This window comes from Diadema antillarum, unplaced genomic scaffold (genome assembly GCF_040938485.1).
Source record: "Diadema antillarum isolate AM-2024a unplaced genomic scaffold, OU_Dant_1.0 seq00000183_RagTag, whole genome shotgun sequence".
NCBI classification, from domain to species: domain Eukaryota; kingdom Metazoa; phylum Echinodermata; class Echinoidea; order Diadematoida; family Diadematidae; genus Diadema; species Diadema antillarum.
In genome coordinates this window covers 927,439-953,624 of record NW_027271250.1, presented here as the reverse complement: position 1 = coordinate 953,624, position 26,186 = coordinate 927,439, and the positions used below count along the sequence as shown (strand labels likewise).

Sequence of the window (26,186 nt, the reverse complement as noted above, 5' to 3'; positions counted from 1 at the left end):
CCCCCCCCCCCCCCCCCGGAGTGGCACCCTACAGAACTTGCGCTGTTTTTTGTTTTGTTTTGTTTTGTTTTTTGTTTGTTGGTTTGTGTTTTGTTTTGTTTTGCGTTGTTTCTTGCTTGTCAGTTGAAGAAACCCGGAAATGGCACCCTACAGAACTACAGAAGTTGCCTGAAGACTTTTTTTTTCTTTTTTGCTCGTTAGCTGATGAAACCCGGAAGTGGTACCAGAAGTCTGAAGTGACCCCCTTCCCCCTACTTTTGAAAACGTGGCGCCGGCCATGAGGAAATGAGTAATGTGAAAGCTATCCAGTGTCGGTCTCGCTTGTGCCAAAGAGATTTTTCTCCTCACTCATGAGTCATAATACTGTAATCTCTTTGGCTAGCGCTGATCGCATCAATCGAGGTACAGAACTCACGGAGTTCTGTGGGTACAGTATTCTTTTCAAGTCCCTCGCCTCGCAAACAGTACCAGCGCCCTCTCGAGCCTGCGCCTTCCTGCTTTGCATAGGTACGTATGGGTGTGTGATACTACCGCAAAACAACAGCGAGACTGGGACGAAATCACAGCTCCGTATCGCATCGGATCTCGCATCGAATATCGCCGACCGAACTGTACCCGTTCAGTTCTTACAGTGTACTTGTGATCTGCATGCCAGTAGCTCATCCCACAACATCTACTCAGTATTCAGCCCGTCACCACCCGGTTTAGTGAGCGGTCTAGTCTGCATCTGTTGTGCGTAGCGGTGCTGACAGATAGATGAAAAAATGGCGAGGGTTTTGGTCGTCTTCGCAACGTTCCTGTGCATATTCCAAGCAGTTGTAGAAAGGACATTTTCTTTTAACTATGAACCACAATTGCCTGTCATCAAAGAAGGGCCGCGGGACAGTTATTTCGGATTTTCTGTGGCCGAACATAGAATTACAGATGCCGAACCAGTCGCACCTTATGACGAGAGTGTGTAAGTATTATCATGGCACCTTCGGCTAGACAAAAAAAAGAAAAAAAGAAAAAGAAAAAAAAAAACCGTCTGGAGGAGTTTTATATAATTTTGTGGACTTTTCATAGGAGGGGATTCCGTGCAGCCAGAAGTAGCCTCCGCGGAAAATATAATATCATAATGTCCCTGACAAGATCAAGATACAGACTGATCTTTACGTTCAGTCAACTTGTCGTCATCAGTCAAATTGTTCCAAAGACCTGGCTCACATGTGGCTGTTGATGTTGCATTGGCCTTGGCAGTGTTGCTATCTGGCGGCTCCTGGAACCATGGCATAACGATGATAGTCAGCAACATGTATCCAGTGAACAATTTTGACACAGATTCAACAGATTAATTCATATATTCTAGAAAGAATTGTCTATAATTTCTGAAGCCAGTAGGCCTGGATCCTATTGCCGTTAGTAAACATGCAGTCTATTAAATCTGGAGTGATATTGATCAATTCAAAAGTCAATGGTCATCATGGTCTGCATGATTCATTTTATTGATTTGTTTCATCTATCTCATCATGGTAACCCCGGCCACATACATTCCTCAGTTATATCATTACATGAATTGGATAATTAACGTCAATTACCATATCTAGTAGTCGCCACTTGCGTGTATTTCCTATGCACTCCCGGGTTGGCGAACTAATGATAGGCACTGAATTAGTTCGCCGCCCATAGCGCGCCACGTATTATTTAATAGCGCGTGTGTTTATATACACACACTTCAATGTAGGATGGAATTGTGCATCATCGCGTTTGAAAAACTTTGTTAATCTGCCACCTAAAATCCATTCGAAACATTCTTGCATTAAAAATGGTTTTGTCACCTGTTTACATACATTTGGATTACAATTCTGATTTTATGGAGGAAAAAGGTTAATTAGGAATGTCTTTTGAGGGCAATGAAAATCCGTCGCCCCGGCTGATCTTTGATCGCGGCGCGCGTTACAGTGTACATGCCATGTGAATGTCTGGCGACTTTAGGTGGTGGCGACTTAATGGTAATCGACGTTAGAAGTCGATCATTATGAACTCTTTTTTTTGGCCTTTGCTTTACTTTGGGATTACTTGAGATGTCATGTATAATCTTTCTTGTTTCTAAACCACTTTACCATCTCCTCGGTCAAATGCTGTAAAATCTATTGTTGCTCAAGTGTTGAGTCAGTGATGTGAACACCAACCAAGCAAGGTCTGCAAAAAGTGTGCAGGGTGGTCCACAACTTGAAATTTTAGCATGTTGCAAGCTCAGAATCTGAGAATATTGCAGAAATTGAATATGCGCGGAGCGCACACGATAGTACGCAATATTTTGCTACTTATCTCTCTTTGTGCTGCTTACATTCAATGTTCTCTCTCATGTTTTGCACACAAATATCTAAAGTACCTGGTAGTTTGATGTTTCTTATGTTATGCACATGTTTTGCACATTTTTGAATACTTTTACTTTGAGCTTGTTGCAAATTCTTGAGGATGTTGCATAGCATGTTGCTGGCTTTTTAGGATGTTGCACAAGAATTTTAGCATGTAGCAGCGACATGCTAAAACCCCTCATGGACCACCCTGAGTGTGTACTTCTAACATTTTGTATTTTATCAACTATTTTGTAGTAATCACCATAAAGAAATCAAAGATTTTATCAGTACATATTACAATATATTGCCCTGCAAGAAAGTAAAAAAATCAGTAGCCAGTTTAATTCTCTAAAATGTGGTATTATACTGCCCATATCGGTACAGTTGACAAGTATATAAAAAGCATCATCTAATTTATTCCTACATGTACATGTATTTTTATTATGACAGTAAGTTAAGCACGTGTTTGGAATGTAAAATGAATGAGTTTTGAAGCTTTTTACAAGGGCATCATGCTGGCTTCAATGACATTGAAAATACCATCATTGATCTCACAAAACAATATTTAAATTAGTATTAAGTGCACTTATATCATTAATGTAGGCCTACATTGTCCTTTCCTTAAATTCCCAATCAATATGTTGACTCAGGGGAACACAGTGTACAATTCATGGACAAAATGCATGATGAGTTAATAGCAATTATACAACAGGAACATGCCTAAACAACTTTTGATGCAAACATGTTAATACAGGCTGAATAAGTCTATCAAATATTGTCAAGAAGAGACAGTAAAAATTGAATTTCATTTGACTTACAGTAAAACAGTTTTTCCAGCTCTGAGCGAGGACTCTCACTCGTGCAATGATTCTCATTTTACTTTTTCTACAAGGGTTATCCATGGGAACCTCCTGTACTGAACTTCAAGCTTACTACATTGATCATTTACTTGTAGTGCCATACATATCCAGTATGGTATTTAGTTTTACTGGTCCTAACTGATCTGCAAGGAGACAGCATGGTTTAGAATTCAAGCATACAGTTGTAGCTGTCAATAGGAGTGATGATTTAGATTTTGTAATAAAATCATACATGTAGTTACAACAACCATCATACCCTCCTCAACATGCGTAGAATGTAACACTGAAGCCATGCATTGGAAGGCAATGTTGCGTATGAACCACTGATCCATTTCCAATTTTGTGAGGTTTCCTAACACAGGTAAGGTGGCTTATCACCACTTCTTTCCTTCTATAGTTGAGTAAGTGCTTTGTCTTTTGGAGACCACAGTTATTGTTTTCCTAGCTGTTGTTGTCACAAGCTCATATGCAGTAGACAAGATTTATTCCACTAGCAAGTGTCAGGGAGATCTGCATATATGTGGAACTTACACTAAACTGCATTTCATTGAGTTGATTTACTGGAGAAAAGAGCAATTTCCTTCTGCTTCACCTGAAACCACATCCTGTCAGCAAGGCATTTATACCAAAGATTTTTCCCACTAATCCACATCATGGGCATTTGGGTGAGGGCCCAAATAGCGCATTATCCTTGCAGGTTCTCATTCATTGTTTGTTTGCCCATCAGCAAAGTTTTAGTTGGGGGGGGGGGGGGATGAGTTTTGCAGCTCCCTGTTAATGTTTTTTTCTAAAACAACCAAATAACACATGCCACAGAAGTACACCGATTTGTATCGTCTGAGGGCAGTAGTTGTAGTAATGTGTTAGGATATTCAAACCTCTAGTCTTGTACACTCTGTTCAAAATCAATAGACAGTATACCTCTACATCTCATTAAAAACATAACGACAGATACGTACAGCATTGGATTATTGTTTCAACTTACGTGTACAGTATACGCATCAACATAATATTGCACTTTACAACACTGTCAGTACTTTTGTATATGGTAATATAACATACCTTGCATATAGAAGCAGTACCTCTCGCGATTTGTCAGTGTGCATTCTTTGTATTGTCATTGAGGGATTTACATGAATGATTATGACTCAGCTGCCACACAGTCTGTGAATTTCTTATGTGCAAGATTGAGTATCATGTTAAAGCACATGTCCAGGAACTGAACATTTACAAACTGTATGGATAACAAAGTGAGTTCCTGTGCAGTACCGTACTGAGAAATTTATGAGCCAGTGCTTGTCACTTACATTGTAGTGTTGCTTTGGGGGCAAAATTCGTGCCTAATTGTTTTAGCTTATGGACAGTAATAATTTGTATTTATCATGAATGTTTCAATTAATACCCACAGAAACATGGAAGTTGAGATATCAACAATTTCAGAGATAGAGTGACAGAAAAAGATAGTTTGAACCAAACAAGTAACAAGTGATATCACATGTCTTTACTTGCCAACCTTACTGTCATTAGTGGACATGACTTACAATGTAGAACATCATAGTTTCAATGTGCTGGGTAGTTCTCTTTAATCTTTGATATTATTTAGTGCAGGAGGCTGGGCATAAAGTTGTGTATATGTATCTCATGCTTAACAGCATGAGAGGCAGATTGATAGCAACGTATGTAAGCATCACATCCTGGAAAGAAATGACCATTAGAGCCTTGTTTACAAGTATTTAACTGATCAGCAATGTTTACTCTGATTGATGACGCGTGGGTGTCGAGACAGCAAGCTCAAGGTTTGTACATCTGCACAGTCTGTGGGTCTGAAAAGCAAAATATTTCTAACACACCTGCTAAATCAGGTGTGAAAAAGAAAGTTGTACAAAGCCATACAATCGGAGCTACAGTGTAGTGTGCTACGATGGTTAAATGGTGCATTACACTGTGCATAGATATACATGTACAGCTTCCTTCATGCTCTGCACTCACCATCCTTCCTAGAACCTCAAGAACTACATAGTCCAGTACATGCACACATTTACTTCACTACACGCTAAAAGGCTGCCATCATGCCAATTGGCTGAAAATAACCTTTACTGTGGAAAGTCTAGCCTTTTGAAGGAGGTGCAATCATGTAACATGTACCTTATGCTGTACGGTATGTGTACACATGTAATATTGTGGGATGCATCACCTTTCCCCCATGCTAGCCTATTACAAGTACATTGTATCATAAGATGGTGTTGATCTAGTTGTAGTTCCAGTGTGTGATGTTCCATTTGTCCATCTGCCAAAATAGTGAGTTTTGCTAATAATGCATTGTATATATTTGCTACACATTTTGTAGGTAAAAGGTTTTGTACAATAGCAACATAAAGGATGCATTCTGTAAATGAAAATGGACAGATATGCACAAAACAAAGCCAAGCAAAATTTATCTGATGAGGAAGAATGAATTATAAAATAGAATGTTGATCAATGTCCAATTGCCTTGACTTTAATCTTGTACAAATAGTTTTGTCAACTGATTCACAAGCAGTACCAGAACTGCATTGTTTGTTTGTTTGTTTGGTCTTTTTTGATAAAAGTGAGAAAAAAAAGTGACAAAGCTCTGTCTTTGGACAAATTAACATAGTCAAGCTGTAATTGTTTGTATGATACTTTTTTTTTTTTTACTGTACACTATGTGCTACATACATGTATATGTGCATGTATCATGATAAACTCCCTGTAATACTACATACATTGTATTGTACATCCCATGATTATGTGGCTTTGCATGCAGGTTTTCTGAGAAGTAAATAATTCGTTGAGGAAATGTCTTTTACCCATGGGTTAGCTCTGTTGCACAATCATCCATAATTCTATTCAGGATCAGCTCTGTAATTGATGAATGTAAGGAATTAAACAACGACAAGATGTTGCTGCGTAGGCCCTTGCTCTAGTTCTGTATGCCTGAGTCCTGTGACTAACCAACTGCCTCATCTAGGAACTATTCTAATGTCACCAGTCGTATCCAGCAGAGCTGTGACCCAAGGAATACCTCTTACAGTGCGTGGCGTTTGTCAGTATGAGAGAATCTGTTTGAAGCCTTTGTTCCAGATTCCATATTCACTTCCAGTCTTTCTCTTCAAACAGTTTCTCTGATGAAATGCAAGCACTATTAAAATTCTGCAACATGCAGGATGTGTGTGTCTGAAGACAACATACATGTATGGTTTGAGAGCATTGTGGCCCAAAAGGAACTTCTTTAAAATAAGGAGTGAGATTGTTACTAAAGTCATGCATCATATACACAACTTTGTCCCAAGATACAGATGTATGTCTGTAAATATTTTGTAGGTTAATTTAGAATATGTAATGTAGTGACCCCTTACAGAAGGCCTGCTAATTCGAGGTATCCAAATCTTCAAATAGTTAACAATTACTTTTATTTTCTGTCGCAAGACCAGGAAAAACTTACTGTAAAACATGATATATTCGCGGCATGAAATTTTCGCGAATTGGAGCCGACAGCCTTTTTCGTGGCATGAAATTTTCGCAAATTGCCACTGGCATTCAATGCATGTAGTGTGGATGTAGACAAAAACTTTCGCGTGCATTTTAATTTCGCGAATTTTGGCGCTCGCGAAATTGGCGAAATTAAAATGCATGCGAAAATTCCTCGTTTTACAGTAACTGAAGCACTTCATTTTTACAGGTGAAACCACAAGAAAATTTGTCAAAGAGAACCCACTGCACCCCAATGTCTCTACCATGGATGTTATTTTTAAAAGTCTACAGTTTTACTTTCACCAGTACATACTAATACTCTGGCATTGTGTTTGACAGATTGCTTGGTATCCTCATGCCATGGGAGCCTGATAAAATGTACTGTTTTGATGGGATTCTTGCTAAAGGGGGTCACACACAGGTACAAACAAACACACACACACACAGGCACACATTCACATCTGTCTTAGTTTGTCTTAGAAGTAAACTACAAGGACATTTAAAGTCATCCAAATATTGGACATGAGCTTACAGTGTCCTTATTGATGTGGCACCTGTCAGTCCTGTCAAAAATATTGGAAACATCTGTTTACAAAGGAGACAGGACAAGGTGTCTTTCTACCTGTAGGTCCATCAGATTATTATGTCAAGAGTGATCATGTTTGTCACTGGTCTTCTTTAGCACTTTATGTAATTTTCATTTTATGATAAACATAAGATCATTAAACTTTGAATTTTTCCCCCATCTCTTCAAGGGGAGGATTAAGTTTGTCAGAAAAAAATACACTGATTGTGTGCAGTTCATTCTGGGAGGAAGATGTGCATTTCCATGAAGAGCAAATCTATACTTCATGGAATATTTTGGGGTGTGATAACATAGCTATCTGCTCTGTGATACCAGCATGAATAGATTACACCAAGATAACGTTCACTGATCATCGCAGGCAAATTGTTGACAGCAAAACCAGAAAGATGCATTTATTTCTGTTAGACTACGTTGTATGTGCAAAGATTTACGATAATCATTCAAAAAGATATACTTCTTCAGTACATACAATGATGTACATCAAGTACAAGTATTCCTCTCTACATCTGTTCTAAATGTGTGGCCAAAGGCTCCAATGTATACTCCTTCACAATTACAACACAGCTGACTTTACTCAAGTTCAAAGCCTGCTGAAGTTTATCAAGGGATTACATTTTTTCTCTCTTTCAATGTGGAGAATACTGGAAATTCAATATACTCTCATGTGGCAATGTCAGTGCACCCATCAGATTGACGTTTTTCTTCAAATTCAGTAATGCCTTGTAAAAAGTGTGAGAAAATTTTTAGGATCAGTGTCGGCATAACATTGCCACAGAAGCCTGGGGTCCATTTCATGAAACTCTTATGAGAGACTTTTTGCTAATATGACACGTATGAGAGACTTTATGAAATGGATACGATATGAAACGAGCTACATATGTACAAGCGACTTTGGCCATTCTGAGATTTATGTAAAGACTTTAACTACTGTATTAATATGCCATATATTTCACGAGTCTAAATTTTCGCGAATCAGGAATCCCCGACGATTTCGCGAGTGGTTAAATTCGCAGCCATGGAGCCTTGTACTGAATGGAGAAGTGCACACGCATATGTCACATTCACATCGGGATAGGAGTCAATATTTTCGCATGTCTTTAATTTCGTGAATAGCACCTGACTTGCGAAATTCGTGAAAATAAAAACCTCGCGAAATATTCGGCATATACAGTACTGTATGTGAATGATGACTTTATATGTAAGCCTTCATGAAACAGACTTCTGGAGTATTGGTAAATGTTGTTTCTGATTTGACCAAAAACAGTACTTCATCTGCTTGTTGTGGTTGCATTTTATGTTAAGTTGCAGTAACACTTTGTAAATTTCATTTGTAGATGGTAGATTCGTGTGTGTGTGTGTGTGTGTGTGTGTGTGTGTATGTGCAGTGTACATATGCTGTGTATGTGTGTTTGTGGGGGGGGGGGGATAGATTAAAATGTACCTGAGTGAGGAAGGTGTAGGGTTAGCCTTGATTCCATTGAATTTTCTGGTATGCATCAAGATGACTTTAGTTTGTCAAAAGATTTGGCTGTTTACTTTTTTCTGAGTCAAGATCAAGCAAATATTCTGCACATCAGAAGGGTATTGGACACCACAATGTAAATAGCTTCTTTCTTTTCTTTCTCTCCCTCTCATCCCCCCCCCCCCCCTTCCTTCCATGGGAAGAGGGAGAACGAGTACTACTGCAGTACCTTATCTGCCAAGCATCATTCTCTTGAGATGATGATTTAAATGTCAAAAATTTCTCTCTGATTAACTGTCTGGAGTCAAGGCAAGCATGACACTTGGCTGTCTCGAGCTTGGGCAACTGCACAGTAATAGTGAGAGGCAGATTACCAGAGATAACGATGAGACCAGATGAGAGGAATGTTGGCCAAATGACAGCATCTCATTCCGTGTATACCTCCCCTGAGTGTGTAAATCTTTTCCCCACATCACTGGCCGTTCTCTCAATCTCCTACTAGTATCTATATTCACCAACTCTTTCTGCGATGCTGGCATGTCTTAAAAGTGAAAGAACCATGTCTCACTCAGTTTCGCAATCTCTTCTTGGAAAGGATACCCCGAGATGCTAGTTTCCTGCTCTTCGTGATAATGAATCAGTCTTTGGCTGTATCATTTCAGTGTATGTGAAATATGCGGATTATTTTATCTTATTTTATTTCTTTTTTATGGGGGGGGATATGTATGGTCATGGTTACCCAATGTTGAGCTGATTTGACACCTTGCAAATGACCTATACATGTCGCATATCATTTCCCTGTTTTCTGTCATCATGTTCCTTCTTCTTTGTTCAGTAATGCAAGATATCTATATATTTTGAGCCAAATCCAGTGCTTCAGATTCTGCTAAAATCATACCACCTTTTGGAGTACTTGTACATTGTACATGGTCTTTGCAGGACTCCCTATAAAGATTATGAAACTACATGTATGCTGCTGTTGCATGTACTGTAAAATGAGTGGCATTGATTTAGTGAAGTTAATATAAAGAGTTTTACTACAGCAGTAGCTTCAAATCAAAATGCATCAATTACTCTTCTAGGAGATATGAATTGTTGTTTTTCTTCTTTTTTTTAAACCCTTTTTCTGCAACCAGAATCAAGCAACACTCAATTTGAAAACACCTTTTGGCCATAGTGGGCCAAACATGACTTGAGGAATGTCATTTAGGACTTGCAATTTCAGATAAAATTGCATTCATTTACAAGCAAGTTCTTCATAGGTGTGAAATCTTTCATAGACTACATCATACATATGTAATTCTGATGTAAGATTTTTTTTTTTTATTTTTTTTTTAATCAACACGTACTGGGTATACAAAGTGAAACCCAGTCATATCCCATAGTTGTGGTCGCAGTGGTTTGTTTGTGAACATACAGGCGTACTCAGATGAACTTTGACATTTGTACTCTATTATTCTGTGTGCTGTAAGATACATCAGTGAGCATTGACAAATCTAATGAATGAATAGTACAACGTATATCTGCATGTGGGCTAGACCCATATGAATATCCTTCAATGAGCAGTTTTATGTCAGCATTTCATTGTTCAACTTTTACTTTAAGGTGGGATATGAGATAATTGGTGGTGGTGAATGGAATTACATTGTACAAGACCTACAGATAGTTGATGTACTACATAATATGTAGTTCACTGTGAACAATTATGTATTTTGATGGGAATGAAGTTTATAGTATGATAAGGATAAGGGGACTATTCAGCATCTTTTTCAAACAAGCATTATAAAGCTAGAGGCAAAGGCAACATGGGATTTTCTTGATAGCAATGTTGGCATTTAGTATTACAAAGGTAGCAAGCTGGGGCTGATGACATAAATCATATAGATATCAGGATTTTTTTTTTTTTAATATGGGGCTGATGACAGCACAACTTATTCATCTCATACACACTGTGACTACTCAAGGCCTCTACATGAACCATACATATGAGTATGATGGGCAAAGATATACAGGATAATTTTTTTTTATTATTCAGAGGCACAGTCTATTATTTCATTACTGTAATTCGTATTTAGTAATCCATATGATTTTCTAGCAGAAAGGAAATTTGGCAATTTTATTTCTTTTAAAATCTATTTTATTGTCCCTCCAAACTGAGCCTTGGCTTTAATGTTATTGACGAAGGGGATAAACATGTACATCACCTGCCCATCCCTGCATCCCAGGCTGTATCTGATGTCACTGCATGGTGCACTGCTTAGGGAGCAGCAGGCACTGTCAATGACATGCCATTGACCATATTAGGTGACCTCGGTCGACCTCTCATCAACTGCCCATAGTCTAGGTGCATGCAGACCCCAGATTTCCTTGGTTTGACTTCATTAGCTGCAACTCATCAGTACGCTGGATGATTTTATATTGTTCTCCGTTACCGCTATGAATAATTGATGACTTTTATTAATAAGTTGTCTATGGCAACCCTAAAAGCAATTTCCAGGTCTCTCTTTAATAAATCTAATCCTACCTTGCAACAAGTCAGTATTCACCATAGATCAAATGAGAAGTACAAATGTAGGTATGTGTTTTTAAATACATTGTAGGTAATGGGTCAGGTGAATGTTGCTGTAATGGGTTCACATTCACTAGACACCTCTTAACCCATTGGCCGGAATTCACGAAGGTGGTACAAATTAAACCATGGTTTAAACCATGGACAAAAACCATGGAGCGCCAAGTGTCGCATGGAGTATGTCTTTACGAAATCAGTCATTTCGTCGATGAAATTATTATTTTGTAACGAAATGACAACATTTTGTAACTAAATGAACATTTTGTCCATGAAATGATGATTTTGTTAATGAAACGGTCATTTTGTCAACGAAATGACCAATTTTGTAACGAAATATTCCTTGCAACACTTGGCGCTCCATGGTTTCATATGTACCACCTTCGTGAATTCGGGCCATTGAGGACGAGTCCTGAGTATACTCAGGCAGGTGTCTATGGAAAATGCATGTTGTAGCAAAATCAGCCTGTCCTCAGTGGGTTAATAGATGATTGTGCACAGATTATTACATGTATGCTAAAAAGGAATGGGTGTTGAGTGTTGTTTCCTGTCTTTCATTACTTCTCCTGGAGTGTCCACTGTACTTAACCTCATTTATCAACCACATTGGAGGGTAGTTTTTAAGTGATGATGGCCATTTCATCTGGATAGGAAAATTCAACTCAACATTTGCTGTGATGAAGTGGAGTTCTCAAGAGAAACAGTTGAATCCATGCGCACTATTAAAGTCTAATAGCCAAAACTGTTAGTGTGAAAGTAGACAGTAGTTATGTTGTTTTAATCTGTAAAATGTTGGTGCTGAAATAGAACTGATAAAGATGTTTGGAATATACATTGTATATACACTAGGCCTATATGAAAACATCCTATGAGAAACTTTATGAAGTGCACTCTCAAATGGTCAGAATTTTCCCTAAATTGAGTACATTCTAAAAAATCAGAACTACCGCGAAAAATAATTGCTTTTTGGTGTAAAAATTATTGACTGTCCTTTATAACATGAAATGAAATCATTTATCATTTGCAACAGATGATAATGTTTCATTTGTCAGTCATGGCTATTAAACATTATTGTGCACTGATTGAAAGTGTCATATAGTTGTCATATTGATATGGCTATTAAACATAATCGTGTTTTATTTATAGATGTCTTGGATTGCAGTGATGAACATGTGTTGTGTGTGTGTGTGTGTGTGTGTGTGTGTGTGTGTGTGTATGCAGGTACTTGTGTGCAAACTATATGTGCTTTTCTGCTGGTAGTGGTAGACTGTCAAGCTTTTTCAGGCAATGTGATGAATGATGTCCATACAGTACACTGCAGAATGTCAATCTAGAAGTGTTGATTTACCAGCCCCTCCTAGTCCCCCCTCCCCCCACCCCATCTGATACCTTCAATGAACAGATTTATGATGATCAATATAGAGATTTGCTGTGTTTAGTAGGGGAGAAAAATTGTTCTCTTTTAATTAATATTTTTAAAAATGTATTGTAGAGCATTGTCAGTCAAAAAGCAAAAGGACATTGGCTGCACAAACTACAAACCTGTCAAAGTATTAAATGTACAAGATATAGCCTACACCTTACAGTGTAAAATTGATGATATATGTTTCAGTGAATGTATGATGTCATTTCACTCAGTGTTGTCAGTATTTGACAATAACACCCCTACCCATGAAGTGCTTCTTATAGTGTTGATTCCACTGCCTCCTTGGTTGACTCTTCCTTCTATGCACTATTTCCTGCCATTGATGGAAGAAAATGTCACCTGAAAACTTGATTGACCATGCAAAAAGAGTAGAGTGTGGCTTCTACACTTCTTGGAAGATACGTACATGTAATATTTTTGCATTATGATGAATTATATGCCAGCACAATTTGCAGTGCAATAAAGTGGGGAGTGAAATTGTCTGGAAGTAGATATATAATGCCGGGCCATTCAGATGAGATATGGAGCTGTAGAGAGGTCATTTCTGTCAGATAGTGCACTGTCCTGCAAGATGCAGTGACCTGTTTCTTTTCAATTTGAATTAACTTGAGGAAATGTCCAGTGAAGGACTATAGGAAGTCATTTCAGCCTTTTGTTACCAATATGTGTGTGTGTGTGTGTGTGTGTGCATGTGTGCATGGGAGATGGTATTATGAGATGCCAGTGTACAGGTCTAAAATATTCTCACTTATTGGCAGAGTACATAAACATTCCAAACTGTTATGACATTGGTTTCTACATGATTACACCAGAATGTGTACACTCTTGCATAATATTAAAAAAAATGATATTCACTCTATGAATATGTCATCAAATGACATTCTTCATGATAAATCATATCAGTTCACTTGATATTTCCTTGATACAGCAGCATATTTGTTCCAGTAAAATCAGACATGGAAGAATTACTTAGATAATGTAAGATGGTGAGGGAAATTGATCATGTATTGATTCAGGTCCAATACTTTTGAATAAATTACCATTATACACTGTAGGAGTCTCCCAATATTGATGTATATACAGAGTTAAACGAAAATCACATCTTTTCAATTATGCATACAAGTGGTTTGTTTACACTGTAGTTTTATATTGTTTGTTTTTATGCATATCATTCCCTATTTGTATTGTCCATTTTCATTTCTTTGAAAGGTTTTAGGCTCCGTGGCTACTACTATTGAAAACACTGAAGAATTCAGTGCTGATTTATGTCGATGTAGGGCACTTTGTCAATCAGTGGTGGATAATGTGCTATACAAAGGTAGATAACCATCATTATCATCATTTAGGTTGATACTGGAAAGCCTATTGTTTTTGCAACTTTGGTGTAATTTTCGTGAATTTTGCAAAATCATTATTGGTCACAAATTCAACAACACAAGAAAATAATGCCACATGCTGTAGGGAATTAATGCACTTACGATGGCCTCAGCTTTAAATCGGGGAAAATGTCAGTGACCTCATACATGGACATTTCTTTTCACAAAAGTAACAGCTTTTATGTTATATGTTAGGAAGACAGTCTTGTTTTGCATAACAGGAAGCGTTTCCTTCCAAAATGGGCTAGCCAACATGCATGGGTGTGGGAAAGTGTAAATTGTTTGTGTAAAAGGTCTGTGGTGTGATGTTCGTTTACACAGAAACCACAGACAGTACCCATGTGTGCTCTTCAGGAGCCTGGAGTGAAAAGTGAGTGATACACTTTTAACTGTGTCATTACCACTGGTATTCAGCCTATACACACATCCTGTCCATGGTATATTGAGATGGTGGTTCTGTGAGGGAAGATAGTGCATACCTAGCTTGACTTGACAGCATGTATACGTTTCACACTTTACCATCTGATTGTCAAAGAACACAAATAGCAATCTGTCATATGAGAAATCCCTGTCAAGGTCAAAATTCTCATGCTGCCACCAGCACTAGTGTTATGATTACACATCCTGTATGGGATCTGTCAATCATGTTTTTCCTGGAGTGGCATGGATAACACCATCAAAAGTACAACTCAATTCTTAAAAAGTCAGAGAAAGGAAGGAAAAACATGACACTGTCTTATTACAACTATAGGCCTACATCCTTGGATGTAAACCATGAATTTTAAGTTAATAATCACACAATTGAAAGTACAAATGTAGTTCGAATTTCAATCTCCACATGGATGTGTTTAAAAGTGTTACCCATCATCTCAGCTATCCTACTAACTAGAATGCAGTTTGTTTATTTAAGGCTCCATTGATCTAACTCAAGAGAGAGAGAGAGAGAGAGAGAGAGAGAGAGAGAGAGAGAGAGAGAATCATTTTCAAAACACATTTTGAATGGCGTTTGAACATGGTTTGAAACGCGATTCTTGATGGGGTGTCACATTTATCTGCATTTATCTGTCTTCGAGAGAGATTCATGTTTTAAAAAGCATTTCAAATGGCATTTACAAACGCAGTTTGAAACATGATTCTCGAGGTGCCGTGTTTTTATATTCAAACATCATTCTTATAATCACGATTCAAGTGTTATCACTGCAGAGCTGCTTTGCGCTATTTAACCCAGAGAGTACAGGTCAACTGTAGCTGAGGCTTACACGTTTTTGTAACCGATGGCATATATTCTGGAAGTTGTCCCTGGCAGCTGGGAGATATGAATGCTATGTAAATCAGTATTGCATTTATCTACTCGCAGAAAGGTGATCGTGGTCTCAAATACGTTTTAAATTGCCGTTTGAATGGCGTTTCAAATACAATGTAGGTGTTCCTTAATGCGTTTGAAAACACAGTTGCATTTTTTTTCTATTGCCCAAAAATGCCTCAAATGCCTTTAGGATCATGATTCTGCCTCAGAAAATTTGTAGATAAACACACCCTATGACATGAATACCGGTCCTCTGAATCTCCCTGCTTTATACAATAATTTGATGTTGCAGTAAAGATAATGAAAATTATGTCAACCCGGTGGGTTTAGCTCTTATCAGACATACATGGAGTTCTCAGAAATGTAAATATGAACAGCAGCGTGCAAGTTGATAGTGGATTGAGCACATTGACTGATCAGGGGAAGCGTCACTGGTTTCATGGAAATAAAGAAAGAGGCACACTGAAGCAATTATCAGTTCTACATGGAAATGAGACACATTGAATACCATAAGTATGTGCAAAGTGTCCCTTATTTTGCAGGATGCTCCCTGAAAAGTGACTCTTTCTACATGTACATTACTTGTCTTGTCTTGACCAAAGAGTATTAAACCTTCATGGTATACAGATCATAGATGCATATGATATACCACACAGGTATCTCCCTGATACGCTTTCTGAAACTACCCTGATTTTGCTGTGTGAGTGGTGACATGCCTGAAATTCCATATACATACACGCTACTTATTGTGCTGATTTTATCCTCTGTTGAAATTGAATTGAGTCTGAAATACCTACGCTAAGCTGTGCCCTACCTGGGGTAGGCTGGGGCAATTGCCACATTGGCAGTAGGAGTTTCAGATTCTCTCCCCTACGTGGGCTCTGAGGGTATATATCGAGTGACACATGTCATCTATTTCTGGTTGTTGCTGTGATGGGTACCACTGCCCATTTCTCCAACACATTACTCTTCTGGCAGAGCAGAGAATCTAATAATGTCTTATTGAAAGCAGCCTTGTTTCACTTTCTCCCATGGTAGGCTGTGAGCCAGATGTTTCTTCTGTTCACTCTTTGTCACAGACACCTGAGTGTATAGTGGACAACTTTTATATCAGCCTCTGCATCAACTCAGTGTTCAGCTATTCTTACAAATTGTATGTCAATAAGTCTATACCTGTCATCCTCTTCCCATCTTTACAAAAAGGAAAACAAATAAAAACAAATCAAAGTTTCATATAAAACGTCTGTAAAAAAAAATAATGATAACCAAAAGTGATTTTTGTTTGTTAATAGCTGCTAGTGTTTGTGCTTAGTGTGACTATACCAATGTTGACATCATTCTTACATTGAAAGAGGGAAATTGCAAAGTGTGTGTATAGAAGTCTCTCAGTGGAAACAATACCATGCCTAAGTAGCAATTTTGTCAAAAACCAGTGTCACTGTCAGGAAGTTTTTTATACCAATTGTAAACATACAGTACATACATGTGTATATGTATGCAAGACAAATTTGGGTGTGAATGTCTGGAATTTGCATTGTAACAATGCAAACACAGTCTGACAATTTTCATTTCCTTGCCTGAAATTATGTTTAGGTTGAGGATAACAGATTTTAATATTTTCACTCTGTCCAATCCCACATATTCCATTTCATGTAGTTAACCTGTCAAAGGAGCCTGTGGACAAATTGAAATTGAATTTCATATCACAAGAAAAATTGCTCAGATTTTCACTGTAACAAATTATAAGCTGACTGTGCTCCTATGCTGTACTAAAATGTTCGAAATATAATGCAATGGGGACAAGTTACCTTTAGAGTGGGGGAGAGAAACTGTGCCAATCTGGCTGAATTGTTACTGACTAAACCTTTCGATTGCTTGATTGATTCATGAGAATAGTGCAGTGTTCCCACTTGGTGGCTATTTTCAGTTCAGCCTTGCTAAAGTGTCCTGTTGTGGGTCATAACAGCAATCCCAACACATACAGTGTATCCTGACTATCAAGCACAGAACAGTGTTACCCTGTACACACGTACCTGGTACTTGTACTATAATAATGTAGATCTACTGTCCAGTTACATTTTTTTTTTAAAACCAGAGTATGCAACAGAATGTGCACAAAAGATGTGATTTCTGGAAGGAAAGCAACCACAAAGAAACAAACCCATTGTAATTCTCCATGAGATATTAGATATATACTTGTTACAATAAAATTTAAACATATCTTGACAAGATAAAAGAGAGAGAGATGATATGATGAGAGAGATTATGTTATGATAGCAATCACAAGTGCACATCTGCTGCATAGTATTGCTTTTAGAAGTGTAATAATGATTGCATATGTTTCATGCATTCCTTTGATGATACTAAGGATGTATCTGAAAGTGGTAATATGAATGCCTTGATTTGCAATGATATCCTCATCTATGTTTGATAGGTACTGCTATGGTAATTGTTGACTGATTTATCCATTTATGTATGTACAGTGCATCTCTAAGCACGATGTGTTGACTAGGAATGTCTACATTATGTTAGAGCATATTTTTGATACAATGAAGAAAGAGTAGTGTACTGACAACTGCAGTTAGATGTGCAGCTACATGTATGCCAACATACTGGTCACTGATGATAAAGGCAAGGGTGTTAAAATCAGTTTTCCGCTCTAGAGCACCATGGGCACCAGGCAAATTTCCCCAAAGCATAATCTTTTTAAAAGTACGAGGTAGTAATTTTGTACTCATGTGGAGCTCCTGTAGGCTGCTAGAAGTGTATGCATCATTGCATGCATTGATGCAGTATCACTGTGATAGAAAAAAAAAAGGTCCTTTGGGTTTTTTTTTTTCTCAATCTCTGTCTTTATCTCTGTGTGTGTGTCTCTCTCTCTCTCTCTGTCAAGAAAGAAAAAACAGACATTCACATTTCTATGTGAATCATCAATGTCATGTGATTTTTGTTTTGTCTTGAGATTTTTTTTTTTGTCGGTGATGCGTGTGTGTGTATTTGTACATGTACAAATGTATATGAGTGCATGTGAGTGTTGGTATGTGTATTCCTTTGTTTAATACACTACATAATGCTCTCCTCATGCATTACTGCATGTCCACAATGTGATCTCTAGAGCAGCCCATGGCATAGGGAAGGCACTTGTTTAGACACGACAAAGAAACAGAGGCTTTCAACTATGCACAATAAATGGTATACCTAGATTTTATTGTACCACTCATTCCCTGTGTGTATTTTGGAGGGATCTGTAAGCCAGGAATTTCTTCCACAGCTTTTGCTTGGCAGTAATGTGACTAAAGATCTAGATATGCGTAAAGTTAAAGTTTTGGACCAGAGAAGATAGATATAAGTACCTGTCATAAGCATCAGATATTAGAATGTTAACATTGGCCAAACATGAAATGAGGAATGTTTCCTCTGCAGTCCCGTATAGAACACAAGGTCTGAGAACCACGTTGTTGTATGCACAGTGTAATTGTTTCATTTACCAATAGCTGGTTCACTGAATCCTGTCCTGTTAAAAGTTTGTATTATATGTATGGTGCATACCCATGAATGTTACAAGAAGTACCAGTTTATTTCAAAATGCCATTGTTATTACCAAGGAAAACTGGAGCTTTTTAAAGTGAACGTACACATTGCTGTATTTCTACTATACAGTGTAAGTAGTATCCAGAATCTTAACTCATTTGCAACGTCGTCATAACAAGAAGTGAAGGAATAGATAGATTAAATCTGGGAGAGAGGTCTATATTTTGAGAAATGTCTTTCAGTTGAATGCAGGGTTGTCTGTGTGGATTACATGGTAAATTGTCTGAAAACTACATGCCCATGGCATTCACAATGGCTGTTGATACAGCTAGTGAGTCATTACAATCATTGCCTTGCAATGTTTACATGAACAATTGTTGCTGATTTCTAGACAAGACTTAATCTGTTCTGTCACAAAAATTCCAACTTTTGTGAAAGGAAGTACTATTACATTGTAGCTGTCAATTTTCAGCAATTGATATAGAAATAGTGAAGTTATGTACCAGATTAAGTTTTACAGAAAGTAGTATTTTCTTTTCAAACGGTGAACCACTTCATTCAGAGTAGTGTATTCACAACTTCTTTGAATCACCTATGATTATTGTTCATTTAAGAAATTGTCTCCTGCAAGCATTCCTTCTTTAAGTTTCATATTTTGCTAGCAATTGGAATCTGAGAAGCATGTAATCCAGATGAAAATCACTTTTGTGAGTTATTGCTATATATGTCAGTCATTTTGTCAGCCTTAGGAATATGACAATAATTATGATATAAACGTGATTTTATGACCATGAACTCTTTGCTCCCCAAGACATTTTTTTTTTTAATAATTTGTACTACATGACTCATCTATCAAACCCATTTCAGGTTAATAGACTGCAAGAGTGCTTTAAAGGGGCATCACTCCATTTTATGAAATTTTGATATTTCAGTGTAGAGTACCATGTGCTGCAGTCTGCATTTGGAATGCCCACTCTTCCAATTTTTGCATCTAGTCTGTTTCATATTTCAGTCAAGTTGCACATACGTACACTGTATATTCTAGTACACTGTACATGTTGTAGGTCCAGTCTATTGTTTGTGTGTACTCAATGTTGCTTTTGAATGTTGATTCACTGAAGTTATGTGTAAGGATTTGTTTACCAGAAACATGAGAAATTCCTGTTTTCTTTATGCTATTTTTTGTAAAACATTTACCAAAGTATTTCATTATGGCATTGGTCAAGGCAGTGAATTACACCAAGCAGAGAGCACACATTCAAGTTTGATCAATTACAAATTTGTGTGGGCTGTGTGTATGAAAAGATGGCATTTGGATATTTGCATCATAGCCAATATTTCATACAAACTGTACTTGAGAGGTGAAGCATACGCAAATGCAATGCATGCATGCATGTACAGAAAAAGTGGCAAGAACCCTTTTGGTATTGTAGAAAATGCTGTGGACTCCATAAACACACATGAAAGATTTAATTTCTGACCAGTGCATACATACCCTCCCCACCATGTCCCACTTGACCTCATTATAAAAATGAGTGCTTCTCAGTGCTATAATATTGGTCATTGCAGGGCCCCAATAAGAATGGCACTGGTAGCAAAAATTATGTTACAAATCTTGCATGTAGACCTATAGGTAAGACCAGTACCGGTATTATTTTTGTTTACAAGTGTGCATGGTTGCTATATTACAATTCACTGTTTTGTAAAGTGGAGTTTACTTGTTTTTCACATCCTGCTGTTATATGTAATGTCTACCTGTATACTGGGAGATAAAATGTTATACCCAGTACATGTATACTGTTCATCCGGGTGAATGCTGACTTGTATTGCATCCTCATGCTGTGAAGTGTGAACCTCCAGTCAGTGAGATGGAATGAGGAAGGGGCAGGGAATGCCGGCTAAGTGATGTGACACTGTGAGAATATTTTTCCTTGTGTTGTGAATGTCATTCCACTCCCCCTGCTCTCCCCCTGTGCATGATAGCCCCATGACTCACTCATCAAACAAAATGGAAGACTCTAATATCACTCTCACCCAGGGAACGGAGGATGCACTGGTGCTTGCGTGGTGTTGAGCTAGTCTACAATGCAGAACTAGTTTGATCCATTCCTACAGACAAAAGAAAGAAATGCATCTTCGTATGAACTTGAAAAGAAATTATTAATCGTCATATGATGTATGACCTCATGGATATTGTTATTCCACTGGATACTTGGATTCAGACTACTTAAAAACATGTTATCCTAAATTAATGGTTGATGATTTTTAAACCTTGTCCATGGTAGGACATGAAGGTCTGACTCTGGCAGACTACATGTCATTTCTGTAGAGATGATGTTGGAGGAAAGCATTTATGACATCTGCCATAGAAATGAAGCATTTGAGATGTACTGGTCACTTTATTCTGAACTGAGTCACATGTACCTTGGACACAGTTTGTCACACAGCTTATCATACTGTGTCTTGGAGGGCAAGCTTGATTGTATCATTTGTCACTCTTAGTATAGTCCTCAGATGCTGAATAACAAAAACCTACAAAATGTAGTTTTTATATAACAAGCAGGCAGCAAGATGCAAAGCCACCCCCAAAATATTGTGTCACAGTCGGGCCATTGACATTCTAGAAAAAAAAGTTTTCTTCAATTTAATAAACATGTAAAATTGTACTGATGAAAAGAAAGAAATGTGCTTTTCAGCACACATCACAAGTGTACAACCCTTGTAGATGGGGTCTGGTATATAACTGTATCTAGATGCTCTCTGGTGCTATCCCGACCTATTTTTAACATGTGGTGGAATGGGAATCAAGATTTGAGGAAATAATTTTGCAAATTCATTTATATTTTTCATTAATGGGCTTTTAATAGTGACTCGCTTTCTTTTTGAGTTGTATAGCAAATTCTGTGTGGCGATGTGATTTCCCTAAGAAAAGCAAATAAGGATTCTTCCTTACAATCAGAGGGATGGTAGACAGGGTTGGTAACGTTTTGGTTGAGACTTGGATTGAGGTTTTAACTTTTTATGACATAATTAGAAACCACTTGTATGAAATATTAAAGAAGACACAATTCTAAGAGGGATTCAAAGTTCATTTCATGAAAATCAGTTGGATGAAATGACTGAGATATATCCAAAAACAAAGCAAATCAAAGTGGTCCTGATGAAAGATGGGTCCCACTTTTTAGTAGAAACTCTGGTTTTGGATACATCGACCATTTCAAAACCAATTTTTATCAAATAAACTTTGAATTCCTCTTAGAGTCGTATGCTGTGTGATATTTCATTAAGAGGTTTCTCATTATCTCACACACACGAAAAAAAGTTGGAAACCTGAAGCCCAATCTCAACCAAAACTATACCATCCTTTTAAAGTAGATTTCTTCTAAGAATTTACCTTTCATAAAACATTGACTTAATCCGTCTAACAAGTTACAACCAGTGCCTCTGTCACATTGATACACTTTGATACACATAATCAACAATAGCAAAAGATGGAAGTCTTTGCTGCTATGAGATGAATATGTACACTGAACACAGGAACACTATTGTATCTATGATTTCTTAATAGTCAGTGAAACAAACAGATCAACTTGTAAATTCTCAATCATACAGAGAACGCACACATCCGTAGGTTGTGCATGAAATGTAAATAAGTTTATAGTATATATGTATAATTCCATAAATGGCAACAAGTATAGCTTGGTTTTCTTTTCACAGAAATCATGCCCATGCTAGATATTTCATTGGCATGGGTTTTCAAAGCAAAAGCAGATGACAGAACGAAAAATCTTCCTTAGACAAGAGGTCCATTTCAATGTGTGTGAATGTGTGAGATGCAGTTATATGGGTGTGGGAAAATGTGTTTCCTCATATCATGCTTGTATCACTGTACCTGGTAATTTAATCTCCTATATAAGAGTTTGAAGTATATCCTGCATCCTTTATGAACAGAGTTTGACAGCTGCAAAAAAAAAAAAGGGGAAAAAAAAAAGGTTAAATCATGTTTGTTTACTGCAGTAGAGGTCAAGTTACAAGAACATGGCATGGTATTTCCTGGTCAGGATGTTGGTATCTCAAAGGCACCAGTGTGACCATGGAAGGAAAAGGGTCTTAATACTGTGATTTTGATAATTTCTTTAAAGAGACAAGTTTTCTGAAATATTACTGGTGTGAAATAAGGGAAGATGAAACCCCAAACTGTTTAAGGGGTGTGTTCAAGCTCTCTTTCTAAGTGTTCCGCGGTGTACTGTACCTGTGCCAGAGGAGCGCTTATAAATGCTTCTGAAGCGCAGTGAACTGTACTGTAGCAGTCTAAAAGTGGACTTCCTCCTGATGTAGTCCAAAAGCATACCATACCATACCCGTAGTGCGCCAGAGAGTACTTGATTGCAAACTGGTCTAAAAGCATACTGTACTGGAAGTTGACTCGAGATTATTTAATTCTAATAGTGACACTGGTTTATAGCGTAAGTGTTCAAACTGAGTGACTTGCTCCCATGCAACATGTGACCCATTTGAATCAAATTCGGAACATGACTTGAAAAATAGTCTAGCACAGCACAGTTACAAAACGGTATAGTTCAGTTCACTTTGAGTGCTCAAACACAACCTTAACGTCCCTTGAGTTTAGAGCACACTGCTGGACAAAGCACACTATGTACAAACGGTAAAATGGAGTTCCCTGAACTCCATCGCTTTGTCTTACCAGGTCATAATCATATTCATAAATTAAATAAAGCAAGGATGCCATCACTTCACCACTCCCCCATTGGTTCTTACACAATCGTGTCATAAAATTCATGTTTAGGTTGATAATGTAGCAACTAGAAAGTGATACTTGTACAATCCCTTCCCACCTAAAAGTTACCAGATTTGGTTTAATACAGTAGTGCAGTTGTAAGGAGGAAAAGTGACCAAGTATAGATGTATTGGAGTTTGATTCCCCCCCCCCCCCCCCGAAATTATGAATGTGATGTACAAAATAGGAATATAGAGTAGATGATGCGACATTAAATGTCTTTCCAGCTGTGTAAATGATTGTTGTTTTTATGACTGAGATATGATTAAGGCTGTATGTGACGGAGATAAAAGCTTTTATGTTCAGATTGCTAGTTTGACTTGAAATGACATTTTTCTCCCTCTGACAGCAGTAGCCAAGGTGAAGTTGAATTGGAGAGGACTTTATTTTCTGTTTGTTTTTTTTTTTTTTCTTCTTCTTCTCTGTTGATTTTCATGGAATTTGCATTGGTTTATCTGCCCATCCTTCTTTCTAGCGAGATCAACAAGTAAACCAGATCCTTTTCCTGTTCCTTCTGTTTCTCCTCTCAGCCTGGGAACACATGATGGTTTATGTCACTTGTGAAGATTGTCAATTAATCATGACATATAAAGTAAAGGAAGCATACAATGAATGTGTTAAATTCCTTTTTATTGTGTGTACGACTGCATATAAAACATATTTCTCCTGTATTTTTCAGTATTGTGTATGGTTTACAGAGTGTCGGTGTACAGACAAACCATATATAGCATGAGACAATACTTTTTATTTGATTCATGACTTCACAGCTGAGAACATTCATGACAACATTGTACATTATACGGATCAAATGCAAATTGCCCCAGTATTAGTATATTAGCCTACTGCAAATAAAAGCAAATAGCTGCTTCTAAAGATGATATGCATGTAGCGTAATTTATAAACTTAAGTGTAATATGTCAGTAAAAATATCTATTTTAATTCATACAGTATAGGCAGGTACCTGTATATTGATGGTGTTTCTCTCAATATGTAATATTAAGCACCAGTAACTTCCCCATCAGTACCAGTCTTATCACTTTGTTGTCCACGTAGTATCTCTTTCACGAATATAACAGGTCACAGTTAGTAAAAACAAACAAACAAGCAAACAAACAACAATTTGTAGTAGAGTTCATGCTGTTTTTGCAGATATGTCTTTCAGAGTTTTAACTTTCCAAGTCAAATTAAGTTACATATGATATGCAGAGTTCTTGTTTGAACTACAATAGATGTGGGGCAACTGAATGGAACAAAGGTCAAGCTACTCATTATTTCACCAGCACAGTGTTAGAAGCACATCACTAGTCATTGAATCTACTACTATCCATTTTGTGCCTGCCCTGCTGTATGGGTGAAGGTTTTATTTCCTTGCTAGCTGTCTCGGTGGAAATCGGTCCAATTTCATGGAGAGATAGCCCTGAAACTGTATTGCCTTCCCTTGTCTGTTGGATGTGGCTGTCAAACTGAAAAATATATGAAGAGTGCAGTATATCATGAACACTTGTTCATTACTATCATGGATTATGGGGTGGGGTGGGGTAGGATGGAGATAAAGGGAATGTGCAAAGAGCAATGGGCACATGCTTTTATCCATGAGATCAGATATCTCCTGCAGCCTAGAAACACTGTCGGGTCTCACACCCATAAATGGAATAGACAGTTCCAGCCCCAATCACTTTGATATACATGATATACCAAAGGTAATGAAATCAGTTGGTGGAAAATTTATGAAAAATCAGCAATATCAGCTTGATCAAAGCTCATTGGCTGTGGTTGGTGAGGGGACATTCATTTGTGAATTGCACCTTATTCGGAGGCTAGACTAAATTGTTCATGATTCATAGGGACTATGTTTCTCAGAGTACTTTAGATTCAGTGAAACTGTAGTGTTCTTTTGAGGACTTGTGAGTGGATTTTGAGTGGAAAAGCCCTCATGCAAGGACATGTAAGTTGGTTTAGAATGAAACTAAGCAATTGCTTAGTTTCATTCCAAACGTTACATAAGGCCTGTATGGTTTTTTTTTTTTCATAATTCCTTTTAAGGGATATTCAGGGAAGGCCAGATGTGGGCCAAGAGAGTAGTTTTTGGTAGTGATCTAAATAACTATCTGGATCATAAAGTATCTTTTTGAGAATGTGTAATCATTTTGAATAGAGATAGGATTAACATTTGAAGAATTGGTGTGAGCCAAATACAGGACATGTGGAATCTCCTTTGAATGTTTCATTTACAATTTTCCTGTCTGTGTCATTTTATGTCCTCTTGCAGAATTATAGTCGGAGCTCCAATTCATCAGACAGACATTAATGCTACAAAACCAGGCGGTGTCTTTCGCTGTCCTTTTTCATCAAACTTTTCAGATTGCACGCTTCTCCCTCTGGATAAAAATGACGAAATCACAAGTAAGTAACAATTGTAGGATGTCCATCACTCGAAATTG

General features: G+C 37.6%; 1 protein-coding gene across 1 annotated transcript in view; it reads left to right on the top strand.

The window, feature by feature from the left end:
* Nucleotides 1–696: 696 nt before the first annotated feature.
* LOC139728557 (integrin alpha-7-like) overlaps nucleotides 697–26,186 on the top strand; it is a 68,625-nt gene continuing 43,135 nt past the window's right edge. Inside the window, 2 exon segments of the mRNA XM_071639493.1 lie at nucleotides 697–958; nucleotides 26,015–26,148. Of these exon segments, the coding sequence (XP_071495594.1) occupies nucleotides 765–958; nucleotides 26,015–26,148 (328 nt within the window). The 5' untranslated portion in view covers nucleotides 697–764.